Source organism: Schistocerca piceifrons, chromosome 3 (genome assembly GCF_021461385.2).
Source record: "Schistocerca piceifrons isolate TAMUIC-IGC-003096 chromosome 3, iqSchPice1.1, whole genome shotgun sequence".
In the NCBI taxonomy this organism is placed as follows: domain Eukaryota; kingdom Metazoa; phylum Arthropoda; class Insecta; order Orthoptera; family Acrididae; genus Schistocerca; species Schistocerca piceifrons.
Window position 1 is genome coordinate 835808828 of NC_060140.1, and position 17095 is coordinate 835825922.

General features: G+C 44.2%; 1 protein-coding gene across 1 annotated transcript in view; it reads left to right on the forward strand.

Annotated features, from left to right (window-relative positions):
- Positions 1 to 607: 607 nt before the first annotated feature.
- Positions 608 to 17095, forward strand: part of LOC124789875 (tyrosine-protein phosphatase 10D-like) — a 361743-nt gene continuing 345255 nt past the window's right edge. Inside the window, 1 exon segment of the mRNA XM_047257389.1 lies at positions 608 to 1008. Coding sequence (XP_047113345.1) covers positions 928 to 1008 — 81 coding nt within the window. The 5' untranslated portion in view covers positions 608 to 927.

Sequence of the window (17095 nt, forward strand, 5' to 3'; positions counted from 1 at the left end):
CCAGGGCATCACTATTTTTCAACGTGGCTATTTCACTACGGTTCCGTTCTGTCGTATGATATCTGTCTAAAAAACGCAGCGTTCTCGTAAGTTCGCACTCTCAGTGCACTTTCGATTGTGTTTTCTTTCGCTCAAAGTGTAAACGCTTGTTCGTAAGTACAAGCGAACACCAGCGAGCTGTCCGGAATGCAAGTTCCCTTGTGTTCGCTGCGATGTACAGATACCTGTAGCGGTGAACTTGAGGACATACATACATACAATCACAGACAATTCCACTGACTGGCTTAAAAAATCAGTCTTTTTGTGCAAATATTTTTTATTGTATAACGCTCGGTGTTTTATGTTATGTTGTAATCTATTATTTTTTTTTAATATTCGTCGTGTCAATGCCGAACAAACACATGAAAATAATCCTAGTTATATTTGTTCATATAGTTACAGTGCCTGACTTTAGACAGCTAAGTAACCATTAATGTTTTTCTCCTTATAGACCCGAAAGCTGAATAAATGAGTCTGTAAAATAAGCACAAATGTGTTATCTCTGGATTATGTGATCTCTGGTCCCGAATCTTTGGTGCTCTTAGTTGTCAGTCTGTGGCGGTGAGTGCGTTTGTTTTGTTCACGTTGTATGTAGTCCAAGCCATACTGTAGTTGCTTTTAAGTTTTGTTTGCGTGTGGGTCGTCCGAGTACAGAGTGAGGATGTGATCGTCTGTCGGATCTTACATTCGTTGTACATTGTTGACGTGGATCTGGCAGTGCTGGTAGAGTTTTATGTTGATCTTCCACTCGGGCCTGGATTTTAAATACTGCAAAACGATGTCATGACAGCCAATATCTTTTTGTGACGTGACTTTAATACCTTACAGTAGTTTCAATAGTGCTTACGTGAAGAACAATACATACCCTAAGGGGACTGAACGAAAAATATGAGAATCTTTCAAGAAGTATCCATCAGATGGAGATGCAATTTTCTTTCATTGCTGTTTCTTTTGAGCTGTAGCATTAAGGTAAGTCTAGGTTTTTCAGTACGTCCGATTATTGTCATTTATCGTATATCTGGAGTTCTGGCGAATCAACTGTTACTGTGAACTTGCATTTTCATTATATGGAGCTTGAATTTGTTGTCAACAATTCAAAAAAATTAAAAGAGAATGCTTTATCGTGTCCTATATTATGATTTTAATTAAAGATTGCAAATGTATCCATCTGGTCCATCAGTAGAAATTTCAAAGCTTATTATCATTGTTTGTTTTATGTGTGATAAAAGCTAGCCTACTTCTGATCACTTTCTCATACACATTTCTTAATGGGGATTGCTGTATGCGAGGATAAAAAAATAAAGAAGAAATTACTACTAGAGCATTATTAAATATGCTGTTGCCAGTTGGTCAGTACAGGCTGCTAACATTAACTGAAACAACTGTCAGCGGATATTATTCGACTGTATGCTCAGATTTTGCTACACCTTGCACCAGCCTGTGAATAAGACGTAAGATTGTTTACTCGTGTCAGTTTTGTTTTGCTGGACAAACAATAAAAATCAGTCCAGCATCGATGACATAATGGGACATGGTGGCGTTAAAAATTGGGCCTCTGTCTACTTGTGTTTCCTATTGATTTACTAATTCAATATGGTTTATTTTGCTTCATTTATGAGTTTATTTAATTTCGTGTACCAGATTGTAATGGACAGATTATTTCATTGCTTCAGACTGCTGCTATATGTACGCAAGTTCTCAAGTCTGTTTTTCAGTGTACGCCTAATCATGTTCATGACATATTAGCAGATATGCGGCTAAAACTTCTGTAAATAAACTAGATTATCTTGTCACTAAAGGATGTGAAACGTAAATATCGTTAGGCCCATGGCCCAAGTAAGGTGCACCGCACCATGACATTACAACAGCAATCTAAGCTTTCTTTTCACCTTTTTAAGCAGAAGTTATTGTAGTGTTGCTGATAATTATTTTGAGTGTAAAAATCATATTTGCCACAGTATATACCAATGGTGATTATGTCTTGCATAGCACTATTTATCCTAGGTAGTTGTTTTTAGTCAGGCTTTAAATGTGCATAGTCATATGGTGAATTCTATTTAGTATGCATGCCCTGTAATTATCTCAAACACTCCAAAATTTCTATAAATATTTGTATATGTCAAGAGACTGTCGAGAAATGCTATCAGTTAATGATGATAATATGACAATCCAGGAGTCACACCAGGTGTGCTATATAAAACTTTTGGAAGTATAAAGATAGGAAGGGTGCCGGTAGATGATGGTAAAATAGAAATGATCAAAGCTAGAAGCAGGATGATACAAAGAAACTTCAAAAATTTGATATCAGACCCCTGTTTTGGAAGAGTATGATATAATTATTCTACACTACAAGGAAGCAGACAGTACCAAAGAACTATGGCTATTAACGTCCTCCACAGTGTGTACAAAGGATACTCTGGGGTTGTCTTAAGTTGTTTATAAGAGACACTGAGGCTTAATGAGGCGAAAGAGATTGTAGCACAATCCATATGAATGGAATTGAAAGATTTTCTGGAAGATTTTCACTTAGTCTTAACAAAATCTGCACCAATGGCTCTTGAGAAATACGGCACTGATTCACTGTATTCTAGAATACTGAAGGATATACATGGCAATACAACAGCCTATGGAGGTCGCTGATATGGGGTACCTGGCAGTAGGTGGCAGCACAATGCACCTAATATGTAAAACATATGTTTTTGGTGTTATCGAGATACTTTTGATCACGTAGTGTAATTACACTGACAGTTCTATCCAAATTTAATACTTTCGAGCACAGTGGCTTCATAGTCAGAAGACATGACAGATACGACAATGTGATTGTTTATTTTACGCTATTAAAATACACAAAATTGGTCAGTGAAATTTACACAGACACCAGTTTTACAGTTTGTAAGTGTGTGATTAAACCGATGGCATAATACGGTCAGTCAATGAAGAAGACCAAAAAAGTGGAATGTGCTTTTGTATGGTGAGTGTGCCATGAACAACATACTAGGAATTTCCTGGCCGATTAAAACTGTGTGCTGGACCGAGACTCGAACAAGGGGCCTTCGCGGGCAACTGCTCTACCATCTGAGCTACCCAAGCACAACTCATGCCCCGTCCTCACAGTTTTACTTCTGCCAGTATCTCGTCTCCTACCTTCCAAACTTCACAGAAGTTCACCTGCGAACCTTGTTCAGGAAAGGCAAAGGTCCCGAAATCAAGTCTCAGTCCGGCATGCAGTTTTAATCTGCCAGGAGGTTTCATATCAGTGTACACCCTGCTGTAGAGTGAAAATCTCATTCTGGAAACATTCTAGAAATCCTGGCTAGTGGGTGCTGAGTGTATGTGTGGGGGTGTGTTTGAAGGTAACTTTCATAGGTTTTTCTTGAGTAACTCAAAAACTAGGGCCCCTACCAAAAACATATTCCAGAACAAAATTTAACTAAATTAAAATTCGTACAAAAAGGTCCTGTTATTTTTTTTTTTTTTTTCTCTACCACTAATAGTGTGCACATAGCCAGCAAGAGAATATGAAAATCTTATGCGTGGTTTTTCATGGCCAGGTATGGCATTGCGTACTGCATAAACCACCACTTCTGGATCATTGTGTATATGCGACCAGATGTGCCGTCCTGCGGTGTCAATATTGACCCCTGAGTAAGAAACGTTTGACGACCACAGTTGTGCCCTCCCCCTGCGGTTCTGGGGTTAGATTAGAACCGAGGTATTCCTGCCTGTCGTAAGAGCCGACTAAAAGGAGTCTCGCACATTTTGGCCTTTATGTGATGGTCCCCTGTAGGGTCTGACCTCCATTTTTCGAAGTTTTCTTGAAGAGCGAGCCAATTGGGGAAGGATGCCTTACATGGTGCATCGTGTCCATCATGCGCGGAGATCTATCGCATCCTTCATCACTGTGGATCTGCACTTCTGCTCATTCTCCAACTGTTGGGCAAGGTCACCCTCAGCTGCGTATTTTTTCATTGACTGGGCAGCATCATTTTCTATGCTGATGATGATAATGGACTTGCTTGCTTGCACCTGATATCCAGTACAGTAGCCAGTCCATTTGTGGTGGGACCGACATATGCCCTGTTGATTGTAGCCCCCTGACCATACAGGGATCGCTCTGCTGATGTCTGCACCGTTAACTTACCACGTATGCTGAGGGGTAGATGCTGGTCACCCTGGGGCATTGGGACTCCGGCAATGGCCTTGCTGCAGCTGGGTGGTGCTCATGGGTCGGAGTGGGTGGCATCAGGGCAAATGATACGCGATGAAAAGTGTAGTAAATTATCTCTTGCTGGTGGTCGAACACCAGCAGTCTCTAAGCAGTCACAGGCTCAGTTCAATACACAGAAGTACGACCCCAAATAGTTCCCCTCCCTGGCATACCACCGGAGAAACGTCAGGCTAAGGATGGCAGCAGCTCTTATTCGCTCCAGTACCTTGTAGGCTTGAGAGCTGATGGGGTATCTTTGATGACAACAAAGCCTCAGTTTTTTGTTGACCATTTAGAGGACACATATGGGAAGGTGGAGGGCTTGTCGAAAATGAGATCTGGGTCAATCTTGATGAAAACGGCATCCTCTGCCCAGTCTCGGGCATTAATCGCTTGTGACAAGCTGGGGGATGTTTCTGTAACCGTGACGCTCCATAAGATCTTAATTGTGGTCCAGGGTATCATATTTCACAGGTACCTTCTTTTGCGGTTTAACGATGAGCTGTGCCCCAATTTAGACCCGCATGGTGTACATTTCCTTCGGCGTGTCCACCGGTGTCTTCATCTTGGCCTTCGAGGGTGGTACATTACCCCAGGTGGTCAAGGTGATTGCCTACCACTGTGATGTATATCCCTCCCTCAATGTGGTGCTTTAAATGCTGGAGGTTCGGCCATATGTCTTCCCACTCTACTTCCAGTGTCACATGTTGAGATTGTAGAAGCCCATCACATCCCAATACTCCATGTGCTCCGACTCCCATCTACACTGTGGCTAAGAAGAAATTTGAACGCCTACATCCTGTACGTATGACATCGTCTTACGCCGCCACTACGACAGTTCTAGCCCCATCAGCTCCCCCAAACCCAGTCACCCCTCAGAGCCAGAAGACTACACCTGCCCCTTGATGGTGGTGGGCCCTTCCCTCCCTGTTGCTCCTGCACCACCTACTTCAGGAGCAACATCCCCCCTAACCATCAGGATATCAGTCCCCACTTCTGTGCCGGAGAGGCATAAGTCGTCTTCGGCTCCTCTCACTAGGAAGGGGTCTCTTGGGTCACTCCCTTCCCAGGTTTCTGCTAGTGGGAAAGATGACACCCGCCAGTGGCTGAAGAGTCCAAAAGCAGCTGGTCATAGGGCTTCACACTCATCCTTAGTCCCGGAGACTGAATCAGTGAAGTCCTCCCAGCCAGGTAAACCCGAGGAGCAGCGAGAGAAATCCAAAACAAAGGTCCCCAAGACCGAGGAAATTGCAGTGGCACCCACACCACTACTTCCTACAAGCTCTGTGTCTGAGGATGAGGTGGAGATTCTGGCGTCCACTGAGGAGCTAGATCTCGCCAGACCCTCAGACACAATGGATGTAGACTGCTCAGGCAATAAGTTGGTGGCAACAGGTGACCCAGAGGCGTAAACTGCCTCATTGAATGTTCCATGCCTTCCCAGTCTCACGATGACGTCATCCTCCAGTGGAATTGCAGTGGTTTTTTCCACCGCCTGGCTGGGCTACGGCAACTGTTAAGCTTTACACCTGCTTTCTGTATTGCCCTCCAGGAAACCTGGTTCCCGGCATTGAGGACCCCTGCCCTCCGTGGCTATAAGGGACTGTAGTGACTATAACAGAGTGTCAGGTGGAGTTTGGTTTATGTCCTAAACTCAGTCTGTAGTGTAACTGTGCCCCTTGAAACCCCTCTTGAAGCTGTGGCTATCAGAATAAGAACGACACAGGAAATAACTGTCTGCAATGTATATCTTCCTCCAGATGGTGCAGTACCCCTGAATGTATTAGCTGCACTGATTGATCAACTCCCTAAACCTTTCCTACTTTTGGGAGAGTTTAATGCATGTAACCCCTTGTGGAGTGGCACTGTGCTTACTGGCAGAGGCAGAATGTCGAAACTTTGCTGTGTCAGTTCGACTTCTGCCTCTTAAATAATGGGTCGCCACACATTTCAGTGTGGCTCATGGTAGTTAATTAGCCATTGATTTATCAATTTGCAGCCCAGGACTTTTCCCGTCTATCCCCTGGAGAGCACGTGATGACATGTGTGGTAGTGACGACTTCCCCATCTTCCTGTCGCTGCCCCAGCACCAGGCTTTTGGACGCCTGCCGAGATGGCCAGGTGGACTGGGAAACTTTCACCTCTGCTGTCACTATTGAATCTCCCTCACATGGCAGCATCAATATGATGGTTGAGCAGGTGACTACTACAATTCCTTCTGCGGCAGAAAACGTGATCCCTTGCTCTTTAGGGCGCCCCCCACGAAAGGCAGTCCCTTAGTGGTCGCCGCAAGTCGCTGAAGCAATTAAGGAGCATTGACGAGCTCTGCAATGGCATAAGCGGCACCCTTCCCTGGAGCACCTCATAGCCTTTAAACGCCTCCGTGCCCACATTCGTCAACTTATCAGACGATGGAAGCAAGAGTGTTGGGAGAGATACGTCTCCACCATGGATGCCATACATCACCTTCCAAAGTCTGGGCAAGGATCAAGCGTGTTTTCGGGTACAGGCCCTCACAGGTGGTCCTGGTGTTACATAAGTGGCGTGTTCTCTACCGACGCCATCACGATTGCCGAGCACAATGCTCGAGCCTCTGCGTTGGAGAATTACCCCCCAGCCATTTGCACTCTCAAACGGTAGCTGGAAGGGGAAGTCCTCTTGTTCACTACACGCCACAGTGAATCCTATAACGCTCCATTGACAGAGTGGGATCTCCTCAGTGCCTTTGCACTACGCCCCGACACTGCTCCTGGGCCTGATCGGATCCACAGTCAGATGATTAAACATCTCTCATATGAGGCATCTCCTCGTCATCTTCAACCAGATCTGGTGCGATGGCGTCTTTCCATCGCAATGGTGGGAGAGCACCATCATTCTGGTGCTCAAACCTGGTAAAAACCCGCTTGATGTAGATAGCTATCAGCCCATCAGCCTCGCCACCGTTCTTTGTAAGCTGCTGTGTCGGTGGTTGGGTAGTGTCCTGGAGTCATGTGGCCAAATGGTTCAAATGGCTCTGAGCACTATGGGACTTAACAGCTATGGTCATCAGTCCCCTAGAACTTAGAACTACTTAAACCTAACTAACCTAAGGACAGCACACAACACCCAGCCATCACGAGGCAGAGAAAATCCCTGACCCCGCCGGGAATCGAACCCGGGCACCCGGGCGTGGGAAGCGAGAACGCTACCGCACGACCACGAGATGCGGGCTGTGGCCAATTGGCTCCATGTCAGGGTGGCTTCCACCAGGGTCGCTCTAACAGTGATAATCTTGTGTCCCACGAGTCTGCCATCCGACCAGCCTTTTCCAGAGGCCAACACCTTGTTGCTGTTTGTTTGTGGTTTTTTGTTTTTTTTGTTTTTTAAATCAATGCAAAGTGTATGACACCACCTGACGACATCATATCCTTGCCACATTATATGAGTGGGGTCTCCGAGGCCCGCTCCCGATTTTTATTCAAAATCTGTCGCTATGTACTTTCCGTGTCTGCGCTCATGTCTCCCATATCTATGAGAATGGGGTCCTGCAGGGCTGTGTATAGAGTACCTCTATTTTAGTGGCCGTTAACGGTCTAGCAGCTCTCTCTGTATGCAGATGACTTCTGCATTTTGTACTGCTCCACCAGTACTGGTGTTGCCGAGTGGCGCCTACAGGGAGTCATATACAAGGCGCAGCCATGGGTTCTAGCCCATCGGCTTCCAGTTTTCGGCCGTAAAGTCATGTGTCATGCACTTCTGTCGGCGTCGTACCGTTTATACGGAACCAGAACTTCACCTTACTGACGATCCACTCAAAGCAGCACAGACATATCGATTTTTAGGACTGGTTTTCAGTGCCTGATTGATTTGGTTTCCTCACCTTTGTTAGCTTAAGTGGAAGTGCTGGCAGCACCTCAATGCCCCCCGCTGCCTGAACAACACCAACCGGGGGACAGATCGCTCTGTGCTGCTGCAGCTCTACAGAGCCCTTGTTCAATCCCGTCTTGACTATGGGAGTCTGGTTTATGGTTCAGCGGCGCCCTCAGCATTGCGTTTACTTGACCCAGTGCACCACTGTGGCATTCGCCTAGCGACAGGAGCTCTTGGGACATGTCCGGTGACCATCGTCCTTATATAAGCCGCAGTGCCTCAGTTGGAGGTTAGGCATGCACAACTGCTGCCCAGTTACGTAGCACACGTTCGTAGTTCTCCCGCGCATTCGAATCACCATCTCCTTTTCCCATCCACTGCGGTTCATCTCCCACATCGGCAGCCCAGGTCACGGCTTCCAATTGCAGTTCATGTCCGATACCTTCTTTCTGAGTTGGAGTCCTTGCCTTTACCACATATACTTGAGGTACATTTACGTACACCTCCATGGTATACACCTAGGCCGCAGCTTCTTCTGGACCTTTCACATGGCCCTAAGGACTCAGTTAACCCTGCGGCTCTCTGCTGCCACTTCCTCTCGATTCTTGACAAGTATCGAGGCCACGAAGTGGTTTACACCGACGGCTCGATGGCTGATGCTCACGTCGGCTTTGCGTATATCCATGGGGGACATATTGAACAGCATTCCTTGCTCGGCGGCTGCAGTGTTTCCACTGCCGAGCTGGTGGCTCTGTCTCTTGCTATTCAGCACATCCGTTCATGCCTGCGGAGTCGTTTCCTCTGTGTACTGACTCCTGGAGCAGCCTACAAGCTCTCAACCATTGCTATCCTCGTCATCCTTTGAGAGCGACCATCCAGGAGCCCATTTATGCCCTGGAACGGTCCGGTCGTTCAGTGGTCTTTGTCTGGATCCCAGGTCACGTCGGAACGCCAGGCAACGAACTTGCCGACTGGCTACCCAACAGGCTACGCGGAAACCGTTTATGGAGTTATGGAGATCGGCTTCTCTGCAACTGACTTGCTTTCAGCACTACGCCGCAAGGTTTTGCGGCTTTGGGAGACGGAATGGCATAACTTCAGTACGCACAACAAACTGCGTGCTATTAAGGAGACTACGAATATGTGGAACACCTCCACGCGGGCCTCTCGCAGGGACTCTGTGGTTCTCTGTCGGCTCCGCGTTGGCCACGCTTGGGTGACACATGGCTACTTCCTGCGCCGTGATGACCCACCTCAGTGTCGGTGCGATGCCCAGCAGCTGTCCTTCCTATATAATCTTTCGTGCATGTCCTTTGTCCCTTTATGTTTTCCACTCTAATGCTTTTAGGCTGGATGTTTTAATGTGTCACAGAGTGGCTGGCTTTTCCCTTTTATTCTCGTGGTCGGCCAGCCACGGTCACCTGCTCTCTTGTTTTTATCCCTTCTACCTGTTTCTTGCTTCTCTCTGTGGTTGTCTTATCCTGTGTTGTCCATAGTCGTGTTCGTTGACCTCCTGTCGTTCTTCTGGTTCTTCCATTCTCCTGTTGTTGTCCTGTACGTCTCCTTTCTTCTTTCCCTTGTGTAATTACGTTACTGAGAACAAGGGACATGACGTCGCAGTTTGGTCCCTTCCCCCCTCCTTTAAACCAACTAACTAAGGAACCACAGTTCTGAAGGTGTTCCATTGACACTGAACATAATCATTAGCTGCTCTTACAAGGAGAGGCCCCAGCGGTGTTATCGAATTTCTAAAACAAATGTAGGTATCATATTGTGCAGCCATTCACCTTGGTTATCCCTCGTTTGCGAATAATTGATGAAAAAAGAAATGCGGAATTTTGCGTGAACCTCAATAACGTCAAAAAAAAGTCGTATGAAGTAGAGTGTTTGCGTGGTGTAACGGATTGGATAATAGCTTCACATACAAGAGATGGTGGATTCGGATTTCTTTTAGGTGCAGTAAACTGTCTTATTTTCAAATCTTTGCCCAAATGACTTTGATCATTATTTTTATCCGTTTAAATGGTTTAAATGTAATTTTTTTATTTCTGTTCCGTTGTCACATTATTTTAATCACCGTATGAACTATTTTCATTAATTGAATTTTTTCTTTGTACCATTCTTTTTCAAATTGGAATTTTTGTGAATATTAATTTAATTATATTTATCTGTTATAATATTCAGTTATTCGAAATTTTAATCTAAATACCTATTGCACTATGGACAGAATAACGCAGATGAAAATTTAAATGAACGAAGGTTGTATAAGTATAATTCAATTTTTAAAAAAAATGAGAAATATAATGAACGCAATAATGTGGAAGAAAAAAGAAACGAAATCTAAATTAATACATAAAATTAATGAAAAGCGCATGAACAAAGATTTCAAATGGAAAAAGACTGATAGGAAGAAAAATGAGAGCAAAATATGAAGTTGATATTATGATTAAAGTGATGTGACAAAGGAAAGGAAATAAAAAATTACATTTAAATCAGCTAATTGAATAAAAATAACGAATGTTTTAGATATGTGACCATCATGTACAGGACAGTGAATTTTTGAGGTGGGAGCGTTTGCTTGACACCACATGTCCTCAGCGAAACTGATGTTAATGTTGTGTTGTAGGATGTTCCATGATCTCCACAATACTGTACAAGAGCTGTTCAAAAAGTAAGGTGACTTTTCAAATTGCGCGGGCAATGTGCATTCGATTATCGATCTTTATTTTGTTATGTCGGTACACATGTCCCCGAACATATGTTCACAGTTTCAAGCGTCTAGCAAACTTCGTTTTTTTTTCTGATAGATAGTAAAGTCAGACGTGTTTTAGTGTGCTCGGCTATTTTCGATTGTTATAAAAAATGGAGCAAAGGATTTGCATGAAATTTTGTGTGAAAAATGGAATCAAATTCTGTAAAACACTTGAAATATTGACAGTGTCATGTGGTGGGTCTGCTCTAAGTAAAAGAAAAAAAAAAATGTTTACAAGTGGTACAAGCTCTTCCAATGACGAACCTCGCTCTGGACGCTCCAGTACAACAACAGATGATAACGTCGAAACTGTAAAGAAAATTGTTTTGAAAAATCGTCGAGTTACTGTAAGAGAAGTTGTTGAGGATGTTGGCATATCGGCCGGCTAGTGTCATGCAATTTTTTCGAATGTTTTGGGCATGAAACGTGTGTCAGCGAAGTTTGTTCCAAAACTTCTCAGTTTTGACCAGAAGAACCGTCGCATGGGCATCGCTCAGGATCTCTCGAATGACGTCAATGATGATCCTGATTTCCTCAAAACGGTCATAACTGGTGACGAAACATGGGTTTACTGTTACGACATTGAAGTCAAAGCCCAGTCGTCGCAATGGAAGCATCCCGGACACCCAAGACCGAAAAAAACATGCCAAGTTCGATCAAATGTCAAAGTTTTGCCCACTGTTTCAATTATCGTGGAGTCGTGCATCATGCATTTTTGCCTCAAGATCGTACGGTCAATAAGGAGTATTACCTTGACTATGCGCCGTTTGCGAGTAGCAATACGCAAAAAACGTCCAGAATTGTGGAAAAACAATTCATGGCTTTTGCATCACGACAATGCACCAGCTCATTCATCGTTGCTTATGAGAGATTTTTTGGCCAAAAACAACACGACAATCATGCCTCAGTCACCATATTCACCGGATTTGGCCCCCTGCGACATTTTTCTGTTCGCAAAATCGAAGCGACATATGAAAGGACGAAGATTTTCAACGATTGATACAGTCTGGAACCGCGCGACCGCAGCTTCGAATCCTGCCTCGGGCATGGATGTGTGTGATGTCCTTAGGTTAGTTAGGTTTAAGTAGTTCTAAGTTCTAGGGGACTGATGACCACAGCAGTTAAGTCCCATAGTGCTCAGAGCCATTTGAACCATTTTTCAACAAATGGCTCTGAGCACTATGGGACTTAACTTCCGAGGTCATCAGACCCCTAGAACTTAGAACTACATAAACCTAACTAACGTAAGGACATCACACACATCCATGCCCGAGGCAGGATTCGAACCTGCGACCGTAGCGGTCACGCGGTTCCAAACTGAAGCGCTTAGAGCCGCACGGCCACACCGGCCGCCATCGCTGGAAGTACTCAAGGCTGTACCGAAAAGTGCTTTTGAGAAGCAGAAGAAGAAGGATTGGAAAAAGCGTTGGCATAAGTGTATTCCATCTGAGGGGGATGACTTCGAAGGGGACAGCATAAATGTTGCTGAATAAATAAATATTTTTTCATAAAAATGTAAAGTCACCTTATTTTTTGAACACACCTCGTATGATATTGGTAAGACGGGCTTGGGTTTCTTCGACCAACGTGACTTAATCTGTGCCGGATGTAGTAATAGAGATAATTTCCGGTGTAATGGATGACTGATAGAGGATCTGATCCACTTCGGAATGTGCATTTGGTTGTAGATGTAGAGCCTTAGACATCATCACCAGTGGGGCTTTAGACCGTGTCTTAACTTTCATCGTTTTCTGCATGATTTTGCTTCCGACGAGATGAACAAGATAGCGTGCTCGTCTTAAGTGAAACTAGCCTCCTTGCTGACTTCCCGCCGTCCTGTTTGCGTTTGGGTTGACGGCTGAAACGCGAGCCGGTGTAACCCATTTCGCACGTGCCGCTCGGATGCTCGCAGCCTCGCTGCCGAGTTCGGGTTGCGTCCCGTGAACAGGCGGCGTGGGCGTCGACATTGCACCGCTGTCTCTCGTCTTACCGCCGTGTCAAGGTGGCCGTGTACCTGGGGGGTGTGCGCTTAAAATCACGACGTGCGGGACGGACTCGTCCGCAGGGAAGTACTGTCGTCGAACGACCGCAAGGAGGTACGAAAGTACAGTTTGTCCACTTGCTCTAATGAGTGGCAGTCCTCATTAAATGCGTATAAATGTGAGGTAAAGCATGTAATAAAGAAAAAAAATCGATAGTACCTGACTACAAGATCAGTGGTGAACATCTTGAGCACGTCATATCGTATGAGTATTTAGAGGTAACTTCAAGAAGCTGTATGAAGTGAGACGATCACATAAAAACAATGGCAGACTTAGATTTTGTAAATATCTCACATTAACGATTGACTGTTTGACCTAAGCTAATTGTTGGTTCTTCTAGAACTTCTGCCATAGTTTCGGATGTCATATGTCATATTAATGTTTGACGTATGCTGCTTCTTGGCAGTAATTAATTTTACCGGCCTAGTTTCGGGTGTTGCCCATCATCGGCGGTATCTTTATTACAGAAGGCACTTGTTTCTCTCGATGTTACTTGTACTGTATGTACTCAGTGATGTTTAATGCATATGCGGTTTTTTATGTCATAATAATGTGACTATCCTTGTACGTAATTCATTCATATAAACCTAAGGTTTTTTTGAAGCGAGGAACAGCCTTTTTCCATGTATCATCAAGGATAAAATAAAGTAACAAAATTGTCAGCCAATTCTCTGTTATACGAACCCAACATGAAGACATACAACAGCATAAGTGAATCCGTCTGTGACTGTCTGTTTTCGGTCGATGTATTATTTGTGCATTGGTGCGTTTCTTGTGGTAAAGAGATCAAGAAAATTTATTTTACTATCCCGTTGTGTTCGATTGTAAATTTGATATTTTTATGTAGGCTATTCCGTTCTGAGTAGAAAAGTCTACTTTTTTATTCCTCCATAATACGTATAAAGGTAAGTCACATTGTAATGATATGAAAAATCACACATGCATAAAACACTGCTGTACAATAACATTTTATGAGAAACATGTGTATTTTGTAGTACAAATATCGCCAGTGATGGGCAACGTAAGAAACTAGCCCGCTAAAATAAACTATTACCAAATTACGTCTAACAGCTAATTATGAATGTTACTTATATACAATTTCTGCGAGCTTCAGAGCATATCACGTACAAAATAGATTTGCTGCGAAGATTTCCAGAAAGTGCAATGTATCTATATAGTAAATGGCACACACGAGGCTATCGCGAACAGTTCTTTTGTTGCAGTGTTTGGAATCCTTATGGTGAGGCATGGCAGTAGACAGAGAATAAATTCAGATAAGTACTTCTAGAAACCAGAACAGTTCGGTATAGCCCATTCGAATGTGTACCTGCAATGCTCGGGGAACGTAATTGAGACAGAAATTCTACAGTATTCGTATGATGTACCTTACGTCATGCAATCTACAGCACGACGGTGGTTTGATAACTCTGGTAAATTTCTATGAAAGAACGGGACATTTTCGTTACGGCCGCAATGGCTGGTGAGATTGTTTATTCCAAGCAGCGTATAAAGAATTTCAGCAATATAAAGCACACAGTTCATTGTTGACAACCGTCTGAATTGGGTAGCGTTACTCACGTGCAACATTTTCATTTGAAGGGGTAGACTGCCGCACAAATGAAAACAGAACTGAATGAAGTTCGCACGGACGCAGCACTATTATTGAGGACCATTTACTTTTGGAGTAATGAACTTAAACATGGTCGGAGAAGCACCGAATACGAAGCGCGCTCCGGTCGTACAGTTGAGGTCACCACGAAGGCAAACATTGACAGAATCCGTGATACGGTAAAGTAAGACCACCAAATAAAAATTCGTGAGATTTCTGAGACTGTAGGCGTGCCAGCTGATCGGGTGCATGAATATACTGCACGGATAATTGGCTATGAAGAAGCTGTGCGCGCGGTGGATGCCGCGACTGCTCACAGTCGACCGAAAACGCATCCGGCACAACAAACTACACAACGTCCGCCGACATTTCATCGCATCCCACAAGACTTTTTGTACCGATTTCTGGCTGTTGGTGAAACTTGGATCCATAATTACACATCATCTACATCTATACATTGCAAACCCCTGTGAAAGCATGGTACAGGGTACGTCCCATTGTACCAGTTATTAGGATTTCTTCCCGTTTCTTCCCGTTCCATCACGTATGGAGCGTGGGAAGAATGATTGTTTGAATACCTTTGTGCGTGGTGTGATTAATCTTATCCTCACGATCTGTACGTAGGGGATCGTAGTATATTCCTAGCGTCATCAGTTAAAGCTGGTTCTTGAAACTTTGTTAATAGACTTTCTTGGGTTAGTTTACGTCTATCTTCAACAGTCTGCCAGTTCAGATTCTGCAGCATCCCTGCAACTCTCTCCCACGGGTCAAACAACTTGTGACCATTCGTGCAGCCGTTCTGTGTATACGTTCAATATCCCCTGTAGTCACATTTGGTACGGGTCCAACACACTTGAGCAATATTCTAGAACCAATCACACGAGTTATTTGTAAGCAATTTCCTTTGTAGACTGATTGCACTTCCCCAGTATTCTACCAATAAACCGAAGTCTACCATGACTGAGCCTATGTGATCATTCCATTTCTTATCCCTACAGTCTGTCCGCCACCGTAGCTGAGGGGACAGCGCGCCGGCTTGTCATGCCGTGGGGAGGGGGGGGGGGGGCGGGTTCGATTCCCGGCTGGGTTGGAGATTTTCTCCGCACAGGGACTGGGTGTTTGTGTCGTCATCATTATCATCATTTCATCCTCATCGACGCGCAAGTCGCCGAAGTGGCGTCAGCTCAAAAGACTTGAACCTTACAAAATGTTACCCCCATGTATTTGTATGCGTTGGCCGCTTATAATCATAGGATACTACGTTTTTTTTCGTTTTGCGACGCGCATAGTAAGTCAAAACGGCAGTTAAAACAATGGACAAAGTCTGGTGCATGTGCACCGAAGAAGCCAAAGACTATGTTGTCAGAGGTGATGGCCATAGCTTTTTGAGATTCCCAAGAAATAATCCTCGTAGATTACTTGGAAAAAGGCAGAACTGTAACGGACTCCTATTATGCTCCATTGCTGGATCGTTCGGAAGTTGCGTTGGCCGAAAAAAGACCAAGGTTGGCGCGCGTAAGAAAGCGCTCTTTTATCAGGATAATGCACCATCCCACACATCAGCGAAAGTGCATTAATTGGGCTCTGAATTGGTTCCTCATCCACCCAATTCGCCAGATTTAACCCTAAGTTGCTGTTCCTTATCTGTATAAACGATTTGGGAGACAAACTGAGTAGCCGTCTTCGGTTGTTTGCAGATGACGCTGTCGTTTATCGACTAATAAATTCATCAGAAGATAAAAACAAAATGCAAAACGATTTAGAAAAGATATCTGAATGGTGCGAAAAGTGGCAGTTTGACCCTAAATAAAGAAAAATGTGAGGTCGTCCACATGAGTGCTAAAAGAAACTCGCTAAACTTCGGTTACACGATAAATCAGTCTAATCTAAAAGCCGTAAATTCAACTAAATACCTAGGTATTACAATTACGAACAACTTAAATTGGAAGGAACACAGAAAATGTTATGGGGAAGGCTGACCAAAGACTGCGTTTTATTGGCAGGACACTTAGAAAATGTAACAGGCATACTAAGGAGTCTGCGTACACTACGCTTGTCCGTCCTCTTTTAGAGTACTGCTGCGCGGTGTGGGATCCTTGCCAGATAGGACTAACGGAGTACATCGAAAAAGTTCAAGGAAAGGCAGCACGTTTTGTATTATCGCGAAATATGGGAGAGAGTGTTACAGAAATGATACAGGATTTAGGCTGGACATCATTAAAAGAAAGGCGTTTTTCGTTGCGACGGAATCTTCTCACGAAATTCCAATCACCAACTTTCTCCTCCGAATGCGAAAATATTTTGTTGACACCGTCCTACATAGGGAGGGACGATCACGGTGATAAAATAAGGGAAATCAGAGCTCGTACGGAAAGATATAGGTGTTCATTCTTTCCGCGCGCTGTACGAGATTGGAATAATAGAGAATTGTGAAGGCGGTTCGATAAACCCTCTGCCAGGCACTTAAATGTGATTTGCAGAGTATCCATTTAGATGTAGATAGAAGTACTTTCTTCCTGTTCCCTAACTTGAAACTTTGGCTTGCTGGGAATAAATTTTCATCAGATGAGGAAGTGACAGCTGCAGTCAACGAGTAT